General features: G+C 43.2%; 2 protein-coding genes across 4 annotated transcripts in view; one reads left to right on the forward strand and one right to left on the reverse strand.

The window, feature by feature from the left end:
- The first annotated feature begins 690 nt into the window (after positions 1-690).
- On the forward strand, positions 691-6911 carry tgm5l (transglutaminase 5, like). Of its 2 annotated transcripts, none has more exons than XM_030421375.1 (14): positions 691-712; positions 900-1082; positions 1179-1412; positions 1830-1948; positions 2694-2822; positions 3160-3337; positions 3950-4085; positions 4262-4365; positions 4460-4699; positions 4800-4862; positions 4954-5166; positions 5256-5413; positions 5612-5748; positions 6526-6911. In XM_030421375.1, the coding sequence occupies exons 1-14, from the start codon at positions 706-708 to the stop codon at positions 6677-6679; spliced, it is 2055 nt and encodes a 684-aa protein (XP_030277235.1). In that variant the 5' UTR covers positions 691-705; the 3' UTR covers positions 6680-6911. The 2 variants fall into 2 exon arrangements, with proteins under 2 accessions (XP_030277235.1, XP_030277236.1); XM_030421376.1 differs by having other exon boundaries at positions 4957-5166.
- A 290-nt stretch (positions 6912-7201) lies between these two features.
- Positions 7202-19150, reverse strand: part of eya2 (EYA transcriptional coactivator and phosphatase 2) — a 31066-nt gene continuing 19117 nt past the window's right edge. The window contains exons 8-16 of one of the 2 annotated variants that reach the window (XM_030421378.1): positions 18653-18789; positions 18442-18525; positions 14267-14356; positions 12235-12293; positions 11271-11431; positions 9853-9967; positions 9600-9721; positions 8910-9010; positions 7202-8568 (exon numbers count right to left, since the gene is read on the reverse strand). In XM_030421378.1, coding sequence (XP_030277238.1) covers positions 8488-8568; positions 8910-9010; positions 9600-9721; positions 9853-9967; positions 11271-11431; positions 12235-12293; positions 14267-14356; positions 18442-18525; positions 18653-18789 — 950 coding nt within the window. In that variant the 3' untranslated portion in view covers positions 7202-8487. The remainder of the gene's footprint in view (positions 8569-8909; positions 9011-9599; positions 9722-9852; positions 9968-11270; positions 11432-12234; positions 12294-14266; positions 14357-18441; positions 18526-18652; positions 18790-19150) is intronic. The other variant, XM_030421379.1, reaches the window with a different exon arrangement.

Genomic DNA, 19150 nt, shown 5'->3' on the forward strand with positions numbered 1-19150 from the left:
CACTGGTTCAACAACATATAAGTGAAAGGTTACTGCAGTGGTCGTTCTAAGTACAGCTTTGGTTTGTTGGGGATCTGTTGAACTGCTAAGTTTGCAAAGACCATGAGTGAAATAAACTCATTGATCAGATGCCCTCACTATGCCCTCATCCATACCTTATCGGGCCCAAATGTTAACACAGGGTATGTACGACATCCTACCTTGTGAGGCCGGAGTTGTTCTGGACCTTAGATTTCTCTCCCACAACAAAACCAAAAATCATCCTGGCTAAATAATAGTATAACAGCACACGGTGTGAAATAATACTGCAATAAGAGCTGTCTGAATAGATATTATATCATATTAAAGAGCTTTATTGCTCCTGCTACAGATCTCACATCTGTGTTGCAATATGTCGCAGTGTGCAGGTATTCACACCCACCATCATTCATCCTCTCTGGCTCTGTGAAAGTGGGCGAGTCCGATTACTCACGCAAGGCTTAATTTACGCATGAACCCGTACACCGTGCAGCATCAACAAGGAGGGGCGTACTTTGTGTCCTATGTTTGGCCACATGACTTGAGGGCCTTGGCAACTATTGAGAAAAACCAGTTCACTTTCTCACTAAAATGCTTGCAGAGGGTTGGGCAAAGGCTTTATAAAGTTGCAGCACTTGACTGTAGGGTCATTAGCATCAGAGCGAAAAAAAAGAGCCACACTAGCAAATGGAAGGTGAGACTTCGGATGTGCACGCTTGTTCTCTTTTTCTTTGCTCGTTTTGTTGTTTTATCAAATATCAGTCACCTCAACCTGGCCTTTATGTTCTCGATCATTTTCTTTTCTTGGATTTTTTACTGCCGTGTCGACTACCTTTTTTCCCTGTGGCAATTTCTAATTTTTCTTTTTCACTCATTTGCAGGCTTGAGTTTTAAAAATGTCAACCTGGAAAAATCCGAGAACCTGGAGAAGCACAGGACGGAGGACTTCAGCACCTCCAAATCCCTGGTGGTGCGAAGAGGGGCCCCGTTCAGAGTCAGCCTGCAGCTGGAGGGCCGAGCCTTCAACCCCAAGACCGACTCTCTGAGGATCAAAGTTATGCTAGGTAGTCTAGATCTAGATTAAGTCTAGATTTGTGCTGCATGGGTGTCTTTTAAAAATCCCCTTTGGCTGATTGTCTCTCTCCGTTTTTTCCCCTCAGGCCGCCTGTATGTGGCAATGCCCGTCACTTTCGTTAAGCATGCTTCTTCCACTCACTGGACTGCCTACATTGAACCAAAGGGCCTGAACCTCCAGAGCCCCTCCATATACATCTCCCCCCCTGCCACCGCCTCAGTGGGCAGCTACAGATTTCAGGTGTCTGCGTTCACCCAGAACAACCAGAAGACTCGCGCCTCTGGAAGATTCATCCTGCTTTGCAATCCCTGGTGTCCTGGTGAGCGCAAGAGAATTACTCACAAGCTTTTCTTTTTTAATGAAGTCTAAACAAAACTTTTGCAGACTCAAAGGGTTTTGGCTTGTAAGATAACCCAACCAGATATTTACTTCTAGATGTGATTTGATGAGCTCAAGATGATGCATCTCATTCACTCATCACCTTTAATCCTCATTAGTTCCCTTTTTATGTGAGTCTGATCGCTACAGTACAGTGGTGATATGCTGTGTGACTGGCTTTGTGATCATACAGAGGTAAGGAACGATCCTCCGAGCAAATGTCCGGCAACAGCTTCACAAACTAGATTCAAAATGAATAAATAAAATGAATTATATGCTGCAGTCTTGAACTATTTGCGGTGGGTTTTTTTTTTTTTAAATGTAGGATGTACTAAACACAAGTTTTTATTTCTCACAGAGGACACAGTGCACATTCCCTTCGAGGACCAGAGAGAGGAGTATGTCCAGAAGGACTCTGGGCTGCTGTTCATGGGGACGGCTAAGAACATGGTGTCAAGACCGTGGTCCTTTGATCAGGTATGAAAATGAAAATCTGTTGATCAGGATTTTTTTTCTGCAATTGTTCAGCTAGAGAAGAAATCATGAGGTCACTAACAGAAAAGGTGACGACTCGATTCTGGGAGTCAGTTTTACTTTTAGCCCCGTAAATGCAGATTGTATTGTGGTGCCTTTTCTTTCTTTTTTTTATTGGACTGCTTATGTCAATTTGCAGTGAGTCGGATTAAATCCTTCCGTCCGTAACAAAATCAAGGGAAATGAAGGGGGAATAAAGGAGGGTAAAAGTTTGATGAAAGATGATTTAGTATAGAAGTAAAACAGTCAAATGTGACTGTCATCACAACCTCAATCCCGAAATGGGCTTGAAATATCACATATTGGTCAAAAAAACAAAACATGAGGAAGACTGAAAGGTGAAATGGAGTAATCAGATCCAGGCGCTCAGGGTGGTTTGAAGAACATAAAAGCCGTTTTTTCCATCAGGCTAGAAACATTAAAAACACACCAACGTGTATCAGCTTGCGCCTTCTTCAAGGTTGCACCCTGAAACCTTTAGTGCCTGCACCTGGATCGTTTATGCCATTTTTTTTTTTTTTGGTCGTACGTCTTCCTTTCTTTTTTTGTTATTTCCTTGGTACAGTAGCACTCCCACTACTTTTTTCTATCACATATTAGTCATTTGAAAGAATGTTACTCATGTAATTCATCGAAAATTGCCTCAAAAGTTGTGACGCTTGAATCTAATCCTCTCGTTTCTTTAAAGTATGAGCCTGGTGTTCTGGAGACGTGCCTGAACCTTCTCCAGGTGAGCCCTCAGCACCAGCAGAACAGGAGGATGGACTACCTGAACCGACGAAACCCCGTCTACATCAGCAGGGTCGTGTCTGCCATGGTGAGTGCGAATGGATTCAGAGTTACAAAAAAATAAAAATGCAACTTCAAGTTTGCTCAGGTCTGTTTCAGGTGTTAATTTTTTTGTATTGTTAACTTTATGCGACAACAACAGTGTGACAGCTGCTTATTAAAAACAGGCTGTGGCCTGATCTGTGTCACTGTGTTCTGCACACATTGTACAGATAAACACACCCCTCCTGCAATGTTCTGTTCAATAAAGTGTTGCATGCAGGAACACTATAATTATAGGGGTCGATTGAAAGTTGTTATTAAAACGAGCGTGTGACTGCTTGATTTATGTTCTTTGGGAGCTCACATTTATCTTTTATGTTCAGATAAACAGCGAGGACGACCGGGGAGTCCTGAAAGGGAACTGGTCCGGTGACTACAAACAAGGAGTTCATCCCTCCTTGTGGACTGGGAGCAGTGACATCTTGAGACAGTGGACCCAGTCTGGTTTCAGCCCGGTCAAGTACGGACAGTGTTGGGTGTTCGCAGCGGTCATGTGCACAGGTGATTATATCACAATGACAGAAAAATGAATTACATATCGGTTATTCCCCCTTACCTCACTATGCTTCTTGTTTCCACATGTAGACATTTGAATTCCAAATTTTATTTTACATATCTTACATTGAAATCTTCATTCATATTGGAAAAAAAAGACACCTACCTGGGAAAATGTCCACTTTTATCATTTTCAAATGTTAATAATCAGTAGCAAAGGGGAATTCACATGTGAAGAAGCAAATATCTTGGGATATTGTGTGCCATGTTTTGTCTCCTTCTTGTTCACAGGTGACAAAAACCCATGTTCATATGAATAATATTTTGTTTTTTTAAATGTTCACGTTAATTGTCACTCTCATTTAGAATTATATATTTCAAATGGGTAATTTTAATTCATACGTCGAGCAAAGTCAGTCACTTGTGAAATTGTCCGGTTCACACGACAACTTTCATACATGACATTTTCATAAATGCAGTACTTAACACACCAATGATATCTGATGCCATCGCTGATGTCTTATCAATGATGGCAGCTGATAAATTTTTCCGTGACGCAGCCTTCGTGTGTCATCATCATGTAAACGTCTTCGCCTGTGCTCTGATTACATCTTTCAGTCATGAGAGTTCTTGGCATTCCTTGTCGCGTCGTCACCAACTTCAACTCTGCTCACGACACCAACGGCAACCTGCTGATCGAGGAGTTCTACAGCGAGACAGGGAAGAAGCTCAACCGCAGCAAAGACAGCATTTGGTGAGCGGTTATTTCACTTGTTTTTTTTCAGATATGATCAACAGCTTTGGGCAATTTCCAATGCAACCCTGGTTTATAAAGTCACTTTTGGAATAGATTTAAAGCAACTTATAAAATTTATAGAGTTTTGTGAACAAGCCTCCTCATGCTTTGTGATTTCTTCTTCTTCTAAACAGGAATTTCCACGTCTGGGTGGAGTGCTGGATGACCCGCCGGGATCTGGGAAAGGAAATGGATGGCTGGCAGGTTCTGGACCCGACCCCTCAGGAGAGGAGCGGAGGTGTGTGAGACATTCCTTGTTGTGAGAAAATCCTCACGTCTTTACTCAACTCTGAACGTTTTCCTGAATAAACGCGACTTTCTTCCCCTCCTAGGAGTGTTCTGCTGTGGCCCTGCCCCAGTCAAAGCCATCAAGGATCGGCGTATCGACCTGTTTTACGATGTCCCCTTTGTCTACGCCGAGGTGAATGCCGACGTCCACTCGATCGTGCTGAGCGAGGGTAGGGTGCTCAGCTACAGCAAAGACACAGAGCGAGTGGGTTCCCTCATCTGCACCAAAGCTGTCGGCTACCCCAGACACCAGAGCCTCACAGGAGACTACAAACACGTGAAAAGTACGAGCCCAAAACAGGAAATACACATAATAAGTGCCATGATGTTATCTTCAAGACGTGAAAAGTCACTCAAAACTTTCTTTCAATCTTTGCATTACAGGCCCCACTTCAACAATTTCATCAAGAAGCTCCACAATGTCAGACGGCTCAACTTTAAGAAGAGGTAACTGTGCATTTTCAATTCAGTAATCGGGCTCTTTCTCTGCCGAAAACAAACGTCAGCTCATGCACCGGCTGTCTTCATGTTTATTCAGCAGGCTCGTCCAAGGGGGTCGCCGTCCTCCTGAGCCTGGACAAAGCTCCCGTCGCCGGGGAGCCCGTCCGCTTCACGGTGAAGGTCATCAACAAGCAGAACGTTGCCAAGATGATGAAGGTGCATGTCAACGCCCAGGCTAAAGAGTACAACCACAGCCCCTCAGACACCTTCTGGGAAACGCACGGCGTCATACAGCTTGCCCCCATGGAAGGTAAAACTCACTTTTCTCTCATCTTCACACTCAAATGTCCCCATTTCTGAAGTGTCGTGTGGTTAAAAATCTGCCTCTTCCTCCCTCAGCCAAAGTTATTCCACAGCAGATCCTCCCGGCTCAGTATGAGGATGTGGTGGGAGACGACCTGATCAACCTCGCCGTAGTCCTGCAGGACATGGCCAGTCAGGAGCGGGTCCTGGCCACAGAGGAGTTCAATATCGCCAGCCCAGAGCTCGTCATAGAGGTACGAGAGACAGTCTGAATGTTACCCAGCAGTAGTTTAGATGGCAGAGTCACTTCTATTGAGGGATCAGAAGCCTTAAAATGTGTGGTAATAAATTGTAATTCATCACCTTATCTGATGTGATTGAAAAAAATAACATTCTGGTTTCACAATGAGTCGGTTTCGAGGGTTCACTAATGTAAATGTTGTATTCTTCAGGTTGCAAAGGAAAGCTCCATCATGCCTGGAAAAGAGCACACAGCCACAGTGAGCTTCACCAACCCATTCTCACACCAGGTGAGCGGAGTACTGACTGTAGCCGGCGCCGGGCTGCTCCAGGGCAAGGTTCACTTCAGGTGAGAAGTCTTTGCTGTTTATCTATGTATGTGTTGATAGTCTGATGTCGCCAAAGTGACTGATGCACATGTCTGAATGTTCAGACGAAGGAGTGTCACTGTACGGTACACAATGGAACAGTGTGTGATTTTGGAAGGAATGCAGGCTTGTTACACTTCTTTTGTTCTGCCAAGTGTGTTCAGTGTTTATTCAGGTGTGGTTACTGATCAATCAAATGTTCCATCGCTGTCAAGAATTTTCGAGCACTGAAGGGTCATCTAATAGTTTGACTACGCTGCACATATCTAAATCTCACCAAATGTATTTATCATATTTTAAGTCGAGGCACACTCACCCAGATGAGTCAGAAACCCCTTCTATTCATTTTAAACTTATTTTAAAGGTGGCATTTTTTTCCCAGCGTACAAGAGGCACGTACAGCCTCACACTTTGTGTTAACACCACAAAAAAGGAAAGCTAAAACTCAAGAAATTTACTCTGAATCTGAAGAGAAGATCACTAACTTCGAGTGAAGATAATCCATCGATGGAGATAATATATCTATAATAGAGTGAATTAAGGCATGGAAGTTATACAGAGAGAGCATCCATGATCAATGTGAGAACTTACCGTGTTTTTTTTCGACCTCATATTCTAAATCTTGGCAAGCACAGCATTTAAAAAAAATTTTTTTTACAGTAAAGTTTTATATCCAGTCCCAGAGTGTCAGCCATGTGTGATCTCTGCAGCGCTTGTACTACTTTAATAACTCTTTAATATCTTGTGTCTTCCTGCAGGATGTCTCAGCTGCGTCCAGGAGGAACAGTGCAGCAGGGAATCACCTTCACCCCGAGCATGGTGGGAACCAAGATGCTGCAGGCCAGCCTGCTGCTCACGAACATGAACTCCACCATCAGAGGCTTCAAAATGGTCTTTGTCAACAGGGCTTAGGTCCTCTTTATCGTGTTTATTTTGCCTTTTCATTCGTAGACTTAACATTTGATTGCAGCATTTTGTTGTTTTCTTTGCCTCAGTATGGCAATTTTCATTTATGTTGTAAAATAACAAACCGAAGCCAGAACGTGGCGGGGATGGGGCAGCATCAGTCGCGGGGGAAAACATTTACATTGTTGCTGTATGTTTTTTCTATCGCTGCGTGTGATATAAATGTGAATGTACATGATATTTATTTATTAATCGCTATTTATTTTGCTATTTATGTGATCGAGCCATGAGAGTTAACACTGCTATGTGAAAATCCTGCCTTTTACTTGAATTTTTTAAAACAGCCGAATCAAATGATTTCCATTGATTACTGCGCTTTTTGCTATGTGTGCAAAAATGAAATAAACAAATGGGTTTGAAGCTAAAAGAAATGGAGGTGTCGTTCTTTTTCTCTCCTGTAGAGGGAGACATGTCCTCAAAAAAGCTCTAATTTAGCTCAGTCAGCATGACATGACAGAGGATCATCAATCATTTTTTAATTTTTTATTTGTCATTTAATCCAACTGTCAGATTGCTTTTCATTTGCCTCCGGGCTGAGAAAAATCTGGAAAAATGATACGAAACCCGACTCGTCTTTCCCCACAATGCAATTAATTTATCTTTATTCATCTATTTTTAACTGTCTGTCAAAACAAAATCGACAATAAAGCATTATATACAAATCATAGCTAAGCTGACAGGCAGTGTAATCGGCACATGCACAACCATACCAGATCATCTATATTACAAACAGGTTATTTTTGGGAAAGGACAGAATAAGGAGGAGAGTTAAAACATGACGACACATACAACCCAGAATCAAAAGTAAAGGATTCGAGCAGTAGCCTGTAATACAGCCTCTGCAAGACAACTTCCTGTCAAAACATCTTTTTACAAGAGCACATTTTTGATCCTTGAAGGGGAAGATTTATTTATTTTTTTTAACGCCGAGCTCCCAAACTGTTTATACCTCACCGTGTTGTGAATTTAACTAATAATAAATAGCTCACATTTTAATGGTACAATACAGTCAGACTATTTTCAATAGCCCCTACCTACGAGGAGAGAGTCGTCTGATCGAGCCGACACGTGGATCAAACGTTTCAAAAAATAACAGTGAAGACGAATCTATCCCACGTAAGATAACAACTTTAAGTGGCAGTGTGTAATTTTGTGTAAAGTCAAGTGTAATTTTATCTTTAGAAGAGACTTGATCATTTGAAAATGGGTTAAGTTTCACAACAAATAAAAAAAAAAAGAAAGAAAAAAAAGACACAGCAGAACAAAACAATCCCACAGCAATCTGACCTTCTCATCCATGCATTCAGTGCATCGCTTTTTTTATGTACGAAAGTGGGACACCTGTCATAAAGTTGAGATGAGCTGAATAAAAGAAAAAGGGAAAAAGGCTTTTAAAAAAGTATTTGCAGTATTAACCACAGTTCTCCCTGGGGTAAGTTCTGAGGCTTTGGTTCCCATTTTGTACTTTGGTCTTTTGTTTTTTTTGTTTTTTTTGGTCCGGCACTTTTGGCTTCATGTGTCATCAATATACTGCAGCCTCGTTTCGAAATCCTCACTGCTCCTTTGGCTTTGGTGTGAAATTGTCCGCCTGGGTGCTCTTTAGGGATCAAGTGTCTTGTCGCCAATCCTTGAAACAGCAATACTGACTCTGAATCAGTCTCTAGGGTGCACCTTCACCGACGAGCTGCACTCAGGAGTTCAGGAGCTTCTCATGATTTGGGATGGAAGAGCAGAAGCGTGTCAGCTGGCGCCCTCTAGAGGTAGTCCAGCTCCAGTGCATGGCTCAGGGCCTCCAGATCGGCCCGACAGGAAACCCTCCAGAACGGCATGTTCTTCTGAGAACAACAACGAGAATAACAGTGTTAATGAAGATTCAAAATTAGGGTTAATGTGTCGTGCAAACCTACGCAGTGCAGAAAGACAGAGTTTGTTTACAGTATGTGGCATAACATGTTAGTCTATAATGTACAAAAGCATGAGGCAAAGAGGGATTTGCCGGAATGTCAAATCCAGGAGAAAAAAAAATCTGACATATCAATTGAAAGATTATGAAAAAAAACAAGGTATATGGACACGGAAGCTGAAGAGACCATGAATGTCTGAAGGTTAACTGATTAGTTGAGGTCCATTTTTCAGCAGTCAGAAACATAAAAAAACATAACAGATTGAGTTATACCTTCTTGGCCACGGCCTCTTCTTCCGCTCCGTCTCCGATCACCACGTACACTGCTCTCCGACCGAACCTCTGAGAGACACGCTCGAAGCAGCTCTCTTTGCCTGTGAAAAGAAGTAAAATCAGAATTTATATCCAAGACAATGTAAGATATATTTTATTAGGTAATAAATTAAAGGTTCCCCACACAGGTTCATTGATGTTATTTTTGCAGAAAGAGAGGATTATAACACAGAAACACTTCTTAAAAAGGCACCTACTCATCATAAAATATTTATCATTGCACAGGTTTAAATGTTTGACACAAGATGTCTCCTTTGTCACCGTTAAGTCGATTGTCAGTGTCATGTTTCTGCATCAGACTAGTGTCTGCTGAATATTAAACCGGGACTGGCTTCAACACTACTTGTGGTGTCACAAGTAACGGTTGTAGGTTCGCCTCTTAAAATCAGATCTTCAATAGGTGCAAAAAAAGTTTGACCCTCTCCAGATTAATGTGCACATAGATCACTCTCTGCAGTGAAGCTCAAACATTTAACTATAGGAACAAGAAGAAAAACAAAGTTTTGTCTCGACTTTAAATTAGTAAATTTGAAGAAAGGGGAAAGGAGGAGGAGATTGATGCTTGATTGTATTTTTTTAATCATGATCGTCATTTTCTCCCCGAACCCTTCTTCCCTACATTTCCCTCACCTGTTTTGGTGGCACTGTATATGTTCTCTATGGGGAACGCCGAGCCCAGACCGTACAGTAACACCTTGGAGAGGGCGGGGATGAGCTGGGTGGTGGTCACCAACACATTCACACAGTTCGGCCTGAGGGAGGAAAGGACAGAAACATTCATACTGTGGTTAGGTCATGGCACCTTAACACACACAACACATAAATACAGCTAATGTTATTTGACCCGCTGCTGTAAATCAAGCCACAGGACCACGAAACCAACCTGGAGTTAATGAGGGCCAAGGCTTTGAGTGCCTGAGTCAGCCACAGGTCAGTCAGGACCTCCATCTCTCTCCTCAGCTGTAACCACTCCTCTCGCTTGGGGCTGCCCAGCAGACCTGCCCAACAGAGAGACGCTTGACGGTCAGTTATTGTGCCAAAACGCGGAGCGCGTGAAACCCCACTTGTTCCCATGCATAGAGGATCTCATTAACTGATACACGCTGCAAAACCATATTTTTACAGCAGCATTTGGTTGGTTGGACAGTTCTTCCACGACAACCTCGAGCCAAAACCTCACACACACGGTTTCCAGCAGACTTAAAGCAGCCAGCTGTAATTGACAGAGCGCACGGGTCCATACAGAACAACAGGTTGTAAGTCATTATCCCCGTAGACAAACAAAGCGGCCTCCTTCCTGTCAGCTTTCCTTACCACGTCAGGGTTCAGTAAATTTAATGGGTAATACGTCTATAATGAGGCATACTTTCTGCCAACGATTCTTCCTCAAAAGAGCAGGTGTTTATCGTTTAGGTCACAACGTTTTCATCCGTAATAGAAGTTTGGTGATTTCTAAACTGGAGCTTGTATGACTTGACATGGCCTCTCTCGATGACAAAACAATGAACAGAAAAGACTGGGACATCTTTCCTGTGACGCAGCGCGGGATCACGGCCGTCTTCAACCGCCATTTACCAGGAAAATCTATCTGACATGAATCCTCGAGTGAAATTACAGCACATTTGGGATAACGTAAGTAAACAACTCAACCAAAACTAAGGTCTCATCATTTTCAGACATTTTAATGCGGGAATGTTACATCTTAAACCTTTGACTACATCTACAAGCTTGTTGTCCACACTGTCAATTATGAAAGTTGATTTTACTTTTAAAAAATCCTGGAAACCGATTACCTCAGATAACCACGTGGCGTAGACTATAAAATGTACGAGCTAAAATGTTTTACAATCTAAAATTATTAGTCCACTTGGTAATTTTGAGGTAATTGGTTTCCTTGATTTTTAGTAAGTAAGATCACAATGTTTTTACAGTGTAGTGTCAGGTAAACATGTGTGTGTCCATCATGCTATTAATCACATAATATAATTAATCACATTAATTAATCACAATTATTATATTTTCTGCCATTATTAGCTCTAATTTCATTGTGTGTGAACCACTTACAACCCTTATTAAGCCTCAGAGAAAAGAGGCTTATTTTAATATCCACACTGTAAAACAACAAAGTGATCTGACCTAAAAAAGTCAAGGAAACCAATAACCTCAAAATTACTGGAGGAACTAACAAGTTTTGAGCTCATACAACTTAAATTTTTCAGTCTACTTAATATTGAGGTAATCTGTTTCCTTTTCATATTTGCAGTACACAGCAGAGTTTAATAAAAAGAGAGTGAAGCGTACCCCCGACATTATTCTTGTAGGTATTGTAGATCTCCTTGACTCTGCGGTATCGGAAAGCCAGCTTCCTCATCCAGTCCACCCCTCCGTGGACCCCTGACCCGAGGCACAGCGAGCTGGCCCCTGCTGGGCTCTGGAAGCCGTCCGTCCCGAAGTTGTAAGTGCTGCGGGATCACGATACAGGAAACAGTCAGGGTATAGATCATAAAGACGCGAGCTGCATTTTTCCAGAGCATCGTATAGTAGCGCTATCATGTGTGTGTCAGCGGGGATGCTCTAAGAATAAGGACGACTATATTCATGGATACATTTTCTAGTTCTTGGAGTCGATTCAGACTTTTAAGAACGAGAAGGCAGCGCTTGCACCATTCGTCAAAATTTCGGGGATGTGTGCCAGGGCAACCACAAAAAATTTCAGGGACAAGAAACGACCTCCGAAAGACACTGAGCTTTTAGCCGTGAATGACGCTTTGTCAGGAAGAAATCATGAAGCGTATACATTCAGCACGACCGGGATGAATATAAAAACATCTTTGAGGATGAGAAGGGCCAAGTTCAATAAAATAAATACTTAAAAAAAAAAAAAAAAAAGTAGTTTGGTACAGTCTGGCTCTTCCTCAAATCACTCCTAAAAGTATCCTAAAGTGCTTCAACAAGTTTATCCAATAAAACGTCTGGACCGAGGGAGACGGAGGGAATGATAAAGAGAGATTTTGACGAGGAATGAAAGCGTTGGATAATCCTGTGACATATTATATGCCTGTGGAAGTCGGGAAAATAAAAGACATGCACATGCTTGCATGCATGAACACACACAGACACACACTCGTCGTCTCATCTCCCTGCTTTTTTTCCCCCCTCCCGTGCAAAAAACCCAGAGGGCAAGTCTGGTTCATCAGCCACAGCAGAACTGTTGGATTTTCAAGCGAGTCGGTAAGCGAGTACAGTAACACAGTACAAGCCTCACCTCAGGTCCTGGCCGTTGTCATCTGATGCCACGTCATCAATATGAACCTGGTCACATTCCTGGGAAATGAAAAGGAGAGCGGATGTATCAAGAGATCCATTTCAGAGTGGAGCCCTGCACAGGCAGATCCCCTCTTCAGGGGGAGCCTGCGGGAGCGATAGGAGTTACAGAAATATAAAAAAGAGCTAAAATAAAAGACAAGGGAAGGAGGAAATAAGGTGTCAGGACACGGGACAGCGAGGCGCCGGAGCTACACGACATTCAACATGGCTGTGCGGCTTCTTGTGTAACCACGTAGTAACTTAATGCAAAGCATAGCGGCGCTTTTTACGATGCTCCCAACATTCTGGTTCAAAAAAATCAAAATAAAGAAAAGGCCCATTGTCCGGCAGCAGCACAGTGGTGAGCGTGTTGTTCCTCTCTATTGAACGTTAATGCTACCAACCAAACCACAGGGCTGAAAACTCCGCTGTTGCTCAAACATGTGGCTACAAAACACCGTCAGCAATACGCAGTTAAATGTGAAGCTTGAAAACAGTTATTTCGGATTGAATGAAGAATGTGAAACAAGGGGCATAAATCCGTCATCACAGGCGGGGAGGAAATACACAAGTGCTTCTAGCAATGACCGTCGGCTGACAAAACTAAGATCTGTTTTGTTTCTTGTCTTCATCCAGAGGCCAGCCTCAAACCTCCAAGTCTCACAGCCTTCTTTCTTTTGCACACATAAAAAAACCAGTATAACTTCCAGTTGTCACGCATTGACCCGGGACAGACAGGGGCTCCTATCACCTTTCAGCCATCTTGAGCCAGATGGAGACGCTACCTCATCTTCCCTCCAATCTCTCCACATAACTCAATTCCCCGCGGCTGCAACCGCCTCCCACTCAGGTGCCATCCGCCCCCGCAGCCCCGCTACTGACCGTGCGATATAAAATGACCCATTGGCTCATCGCATGTAGCGGAGAAAGCCTGCAGAGAATTCTCATTTTATTTCACATTTAGAGCTGGAAGTTGATTGGAACACGGCCGTAGCAACCTTATTATTTATACATATCGTTAAAAGGAACATTTCAACTGGAAAGTCTGACTTTGATTAATCAGGCAGCCGGGCACGCCAGTAACAATTATGTAATTTTCTAGCGGTATTAGTTATGACAGCGGCGATAACACTCAAAGCCACTGATGTAGCTACTGACATGGGAAGGACAGGATAATTGTACCTCAAGACCTAACAGCGGTTGTCAGGCCGCTGTGGCGTACTGCTTCAGAGATTTACCGAGCCCTGACAACAAAAGAGGGTATAAGAACCGGGTTTGCAAATGGCTTTGTTGGCTCCCTTCCCTCCCTCTCGACTGTTCCTCCTCCCATTTGACTAATTTTCCTCTCGGATACTCCGACACACACCTATAATTACAGCACAAAGTGTACTTGTTCCCTCTCTCCCCTCCGTCCCCCTCTAATCGTTTCTCTTTGTCGGAACAAGGCAGAGGAATGCGGGGACGACGAACACATGAACTCTTCAGTCACTCGCAGGTAGTAAAACTGCATTTTAATGACCACTTTTTTGTTTGGAGGAGTCATCCTTGTTAAGAGGCTTACATCGATGCCCACGTTCACTGTGCGTTGGATTTCTAGGCAGCAGTTTTGGGCCTAACTCAAGAGAGCGCTCATGCCAGCAGTTAACAACCCCTCCTTTTAATATTCCCGCTCAGCTGAGGAGGGCAGATTGTTTGGAAAATGCTGTACTAAGAATTAAAACTGGGATAGATGTCGTACGAGGGGATTATTTTTTCATTTGATTTTTTTTTACAATGACTGCCACTGTGCTTTACGCCAGGTAAGAAAACAGCACCGCAAATGTCAAACCTCTCACTAGGCTACCAGGGAGGGTAGTTTCCGTTTTTACTGGAAAATAATTCACACTTTCGTTACTGCAAGGTGAATATAAAATAAGTATAAGCATTTCTCTCAACATACTCCCCTTGTTGTCTTCTGTCGTGGCTCAGATGTTAAAAAAAAAGCAACTCACCTCCAGGTCGTTGAAGAAGAGTCTCGAGTCGGCCAGGTTGAAGATCATCTCTTCCATCCACAGACCAAGAGACACGGCCTTCGAGGAGTCCTGGTACACACAAAGAGAGACACACACGAACTCTGGATTAACACTTGTGCTTCGAAACCACACTGCACACTCCTGCTACAGGGTTAAAAGTCCCTGTGAACACTTTCTGCATCTATTATTTGGGACGTATCTCGAATTATTATTATTCTTTTAAATTTCTCTTTGGCTTCTCGAACCGAAACTACAACCAATTAACGCCCCGACAGATTTCCCATCAATCAAATGTGTGTCACAGCGAGGATGTGCTGTGTCTCGAGGCATGTGCAGCGTACATACAGCATAATGTGGCAACTGAATTCCCCCTCGAGCGCAGTGAAAGGCTCTTATCTCAGTATCAACCAGACATCACATGCGTTTCAACACATTTGAATGAAAGAAAACTGGCCTGTAAAGCTTGTGGTCTGACCTAGTTAAAAACAAATGATGCCAGGACGACAGCTCCCCGTAGCTTCAGGAGCTGCATCCCTCTCTAACAAATAACACAATCACGAGCTCGGGCTGAGATTGATGGCCTAAGTGGTTCGGTATTCAGAGAATAATCAGTTAAATCGGATTATTGAACATTACTCTTGTCTTGTCAGCGCAGCCGCCTGCTTGTCTCTCCGAACAACTTCTTCTTCCCTTCCTCTACAAATTCATCAACCGGATTGACATCAACAGGTTTTTTTTTTTTTTTGCAGGGAGAGGCAAGAGTGAATATTCATCTGTCAATCAAACTCTGCAGTATCTTATCTCCCACTATTTCTCTTCTGGTTTGTTTTGGCTCTCGGCCCGCCGGTTTCCCGAATCTCTCCGCTGAATTTTTTGCCTGATTTATTACGGTAAATTATGTGCAGCCTCATTTAATCTAATCATTTAAAATCACAGATGACTCAGTTATTAAACTTTGTGGAAAAAAAAAACAATAGGGAATGATTTGCAAATGCTTCATGATCTTCCTTCAATTGGATACACAACAAAGACAAGATATTAATGTCTAACCTGCTGAACATTATTGTTTTGTGTAAATGCACACTCATAGATTTGATGCCTGCAGCGCACAAAATGAGAAGAACCACAGCGTCACAACCTCTTTGGAACACTGATTGTACAATATTTGCTGACAATGTTTGGTTTATTTGGTTTACCTTGCAAATATACTACTAACTGCTGCTATGGTCATAAGTCAGTTAGCCATGCAGCTAGCACTCCCATTACCCGAGTCTTTCAGGAGCTAGGTAGCTAGCATGTTTACTCCATAAGAAATCTCTGCAACACAGTACATAGAAGTATTCTTCTTATTCTGTTGTTTAATTTCAGATACTTTGTCAATGTTTCACACTAAAACTCTTACATATTTCACCTTCAGACATCTTGGATTAGCTTGTTAGCATGCTAACATTTGTGAACTAGCATTAAACACCAGATGCAGCAGAGGCTGATGGGAATGTAATGAGTTCTGCAGGTATCTGGACAAGAACCACAGTACCGGACAAATTACAATTTTGACCACATGGAAAGTGAAGCGTTTTTCCAAAAATGATTACAGTTCCTCCATGAACGTGCGCGCCAGATTTCATGGCCATCCGTCCAAAAGTTGTTGCACCGCTTCACTTCAAACTGAAAGTGTCAACTCAAGGGTGAGGGAAAAAAGTCAGGCAAGATTCATCCTCTGGGGGGCCATGAATGCCTGTACAAATTTCCATGTCAATCCATCCAATATTTGTTGAGCTATTTCAGTCTGGATCAAAGTTGCTGGACCAGGAGAGCAGCATTTCCATCCGGCACGGCACAAAATGACACCGATGACACAGTTTTAGCAAGTTTTAAGAATCTCCTGTTTGATTTCCATATAGATTGTTGTACAAATGAACGAAAAACCAATGATCTAATGGAAATTATTGTAAAAAAAATACATCCAAAGTTCTACAACACGACAACAAGTCAATGCACTTTGTTGCATGCGATATCTTATAAACAATAAGGCCTCGCAGATTTCACCCAGATTCACTGGCTCAGTTATAGCAGTAAAAAAAGAGGACAGCCATCTTTGATCTGTCTCACTCTTTGTTTGTGTTCGTCTTCCTCTTTCTTTCATTAACATCACTCAGGCTTTTCTTCCCCCCCTTTTCTTTTACATGGGAAAACACCAGACAAACATGCAGGTGTTGTGTTACATACATTTCATTTGTATTTTTCTTCATAATAAGCAAATAAGGACTCATCAGACACAGAACGCAGATATACAAAATCTGCGGGCAGACAGGCTGACAAGCGGTGTGGGCGTGTTGTCGGTGACGACTACAAAAGCAGGTGTGTGTGTACGTCTGTGTGCTGCATTGTTTTGATGGCGTGATGGCCCGTCTTTGGCAGCGAGACAAGAGAAACAGCGGGGTGTCAGCCAAGGGTGAACGTTAGATTTATGCACCTGAAATGGAAGGCCTGAAGAAAAATGGCAAAAAGCGGGCTTGATGACACATGCGCGGTAAATGATGACAATTACAATGCACCAACCCCCCCAACGAAAAAAAAGGGTGTAAAGAGAAAAAAGGTAAGTGAGGACAAAGGGCGGAGAGAGTTCAGCGGGAGGATGGCGAGGAGAAAACGATGAGGGGGAGGATTCAAGAAACACTGGCGTGAAGAGGAAGAGATGAATGGAAAAGATGAAGAGGGTGGTGTTAAAGGCTTAAGAGAGGATTGTGCTTGTCTAAATAATTGAAATAATTATCTCTAATCACAGTCCTCCGAGAGCGAGGGCTGCTCTGCACACTGGCACAAATAAAAGCCTCTTTCTGATAATCCCAGAGAAGGAGAGAAAGACAAAAAAAAGGAGTTGGGAAAAGCCAAAAAAAGTACCCGAAGCATTAAGTTCCCACCTCCTATTTAAGTTCGATATGAAAGACAGAGCTAGGAGGAAAAGAAATTCTCACACTAGAGGACAAAAAGTGGTGCTGTGTGATAGATGAGATAATGGAAGAGCTGTTAGAGGGGAGGGAATCAGCTCCTCATGTGGATGTCCATTCACCTCTGGCTCCCCAAGCTGGTGAAAACAACTGTCTCTCAACACACCCATTAGTCTTTCTCTGCGCGCCGGGGCCCAGACTTGCCTTTACGTATAGGTCCAAACATTTGTTTATGATAAGGGTTTAATCCGCTGACTCTAATGGGAAGAGCCCGGGTTGTTAAAAAGCAGACATGCAGCGGGACGCAGGGCAGCGAAGTGGAGATGATTCATGCCAGAGAAACAAGAAAGCAGCATTACGGCTGTCAGAGGAGGATGAGTTAGCTGCGTTGCGAGGTTCCTAAGCTGTCTTGACGCTTTGCAACGTTAATCTGTTTTTCTGCTGTCACTCATTTGATTCCTCCGCTGCATGTCTGAGTTTTGATGTCAGAGTCTGTCCAACTGAGCTTCCCTGGATCCAGCAGCGGGGCGTTCGGGTTGGTGGGAGGAATCAGGAATTTTTGGCACATGAGTCACATTTCAACACATCCACTCTCTCCACGCTCTATCTCTCGTTGTCTTCTTCCTCCTTGTTTCTTTTCACCCCCCCTCCCCGTGGCAGAAAAGAAAGAAAAAGAAACAACTGCATGCATGGCCTGCCGAGGGGCTGAACCGATCAGAAACACTGCTCTCAAACTCCCATCAGCCTTGTGTCAACCCGCAGGGGGACCGTGAGAATTCAAAACACAGATTCCCGGCCAAAACCAAGAAACGCACCGCTGTCCGCCCCTTGTCAGCTGCCTGTCTGTTATGCAAAGGTCCCACTGGTTGTCAATCACGCCGCAGCATGCCGGGGTAGCTAAACAACCCCGGTGCATTAAGAAAAGAAACAAGAGGGCAGAGAGGCAAAACAGTCAGCGTGTGAAAATGCTCCGGGATGAGACCCAAAAGGTTGTGGACTCGGCTCGGTCTGCCAACCCTTTGACCGCGTCTCTGACTGACAGAGACGAACCCAAGTAAAGAAAGATGACACCGGTTTACTGTCGTGAGGGTCCGGTGCCAAACTGTGCCCAAGTATCTTGTAATCACCTCTTGTCAAAGTGTGGTGATCTACAGCACATACCTCTAGCTGTAAGTGACAGAGGGAGGGGTCATATCGCCGTACCTTGCCAAATCGCGAGGAGAAGGTTCCCGTGAGGAGCGAATGGAAAATGATGATGGTTTCATCCAGGTCCCAGATAAACACCCGCTGCAATGAAATAACAGAGATGTAATGTTAACCTCATGAGGTTATGTGTGTGTGTGTGTTTGTGTGAGGCAGAGGGAGAAAGATAAATACTGTCAATGTTCAACACTGTGTACGTGTGTGTGTTTACCTCTATATCAGAGTCCAGAGGTGGAGCGGGGTCACTGACTCTTTTCCTCCCCCTCAGCTTCCCATCTGACCCCCTTCGTGCCGGGACCCCCTCTTCTTTACCTGGCGTGGGGGGGCTGGGCGGCGGGTGGTACTCTCCTAGATAAACAAACACCCATCGAACAAAGTTATTAACCAGGTTGCTATTAAATATGCTTCATCCATATCCAGACTCTTGACTTTTAAATCAACCCTTACAAAAAATGATGGCAATTTCCACATGTGAAAATCACAATTTCACATATGAGTTGAATATTTTTCACTCAAAAAGTGAGAACAAACACGTGTGAATGAGGCTTCTGGCTTCATTTTCACATATGAATTCAATCTGTACTGTGAAATTATCATTATGAAATGATGTGGAAACAAAACATTGCAAGTGAAAACAAGTGAAATCTGCTTTTTTCACAAGTGAACCAGACTTTCTCTCAAGCGAGTGGCTTTTTTCATATGAATGAAA

Source organism: Sparus aurata, chromosome 6, assembly GCF_900880675.1.
Source record: "Sparus aurata chromosome 6, fSpaAur1.1, whole genome shotgun sequence".
In the NCBI taxonomy this organism is placed as follows: Eukaryota; Metazoa; Chordata; class Actinopteri; order Spariformes; family Sparidae; genus Sparus; species Sparus aurata.

Coding starts and splice junctions, on each gene's coding strand:
- tgm5l (XM_030421375.1), top strand. Junction 4,086..4,261: donor CGCAGCAAAGACAGCATTTG/GTGAGCGGTTAT, acceptor TCTTCTAAACAG/GAATTTCCACGTCTGGGTGG. Junction 5,749..6,525: donor CAGGGCAAGGTTCACTTCAG/GTGAGAAGTCTT, acceptor GTCTTCCTGCAG/GATGTCTCAGCTGCGTCCAG.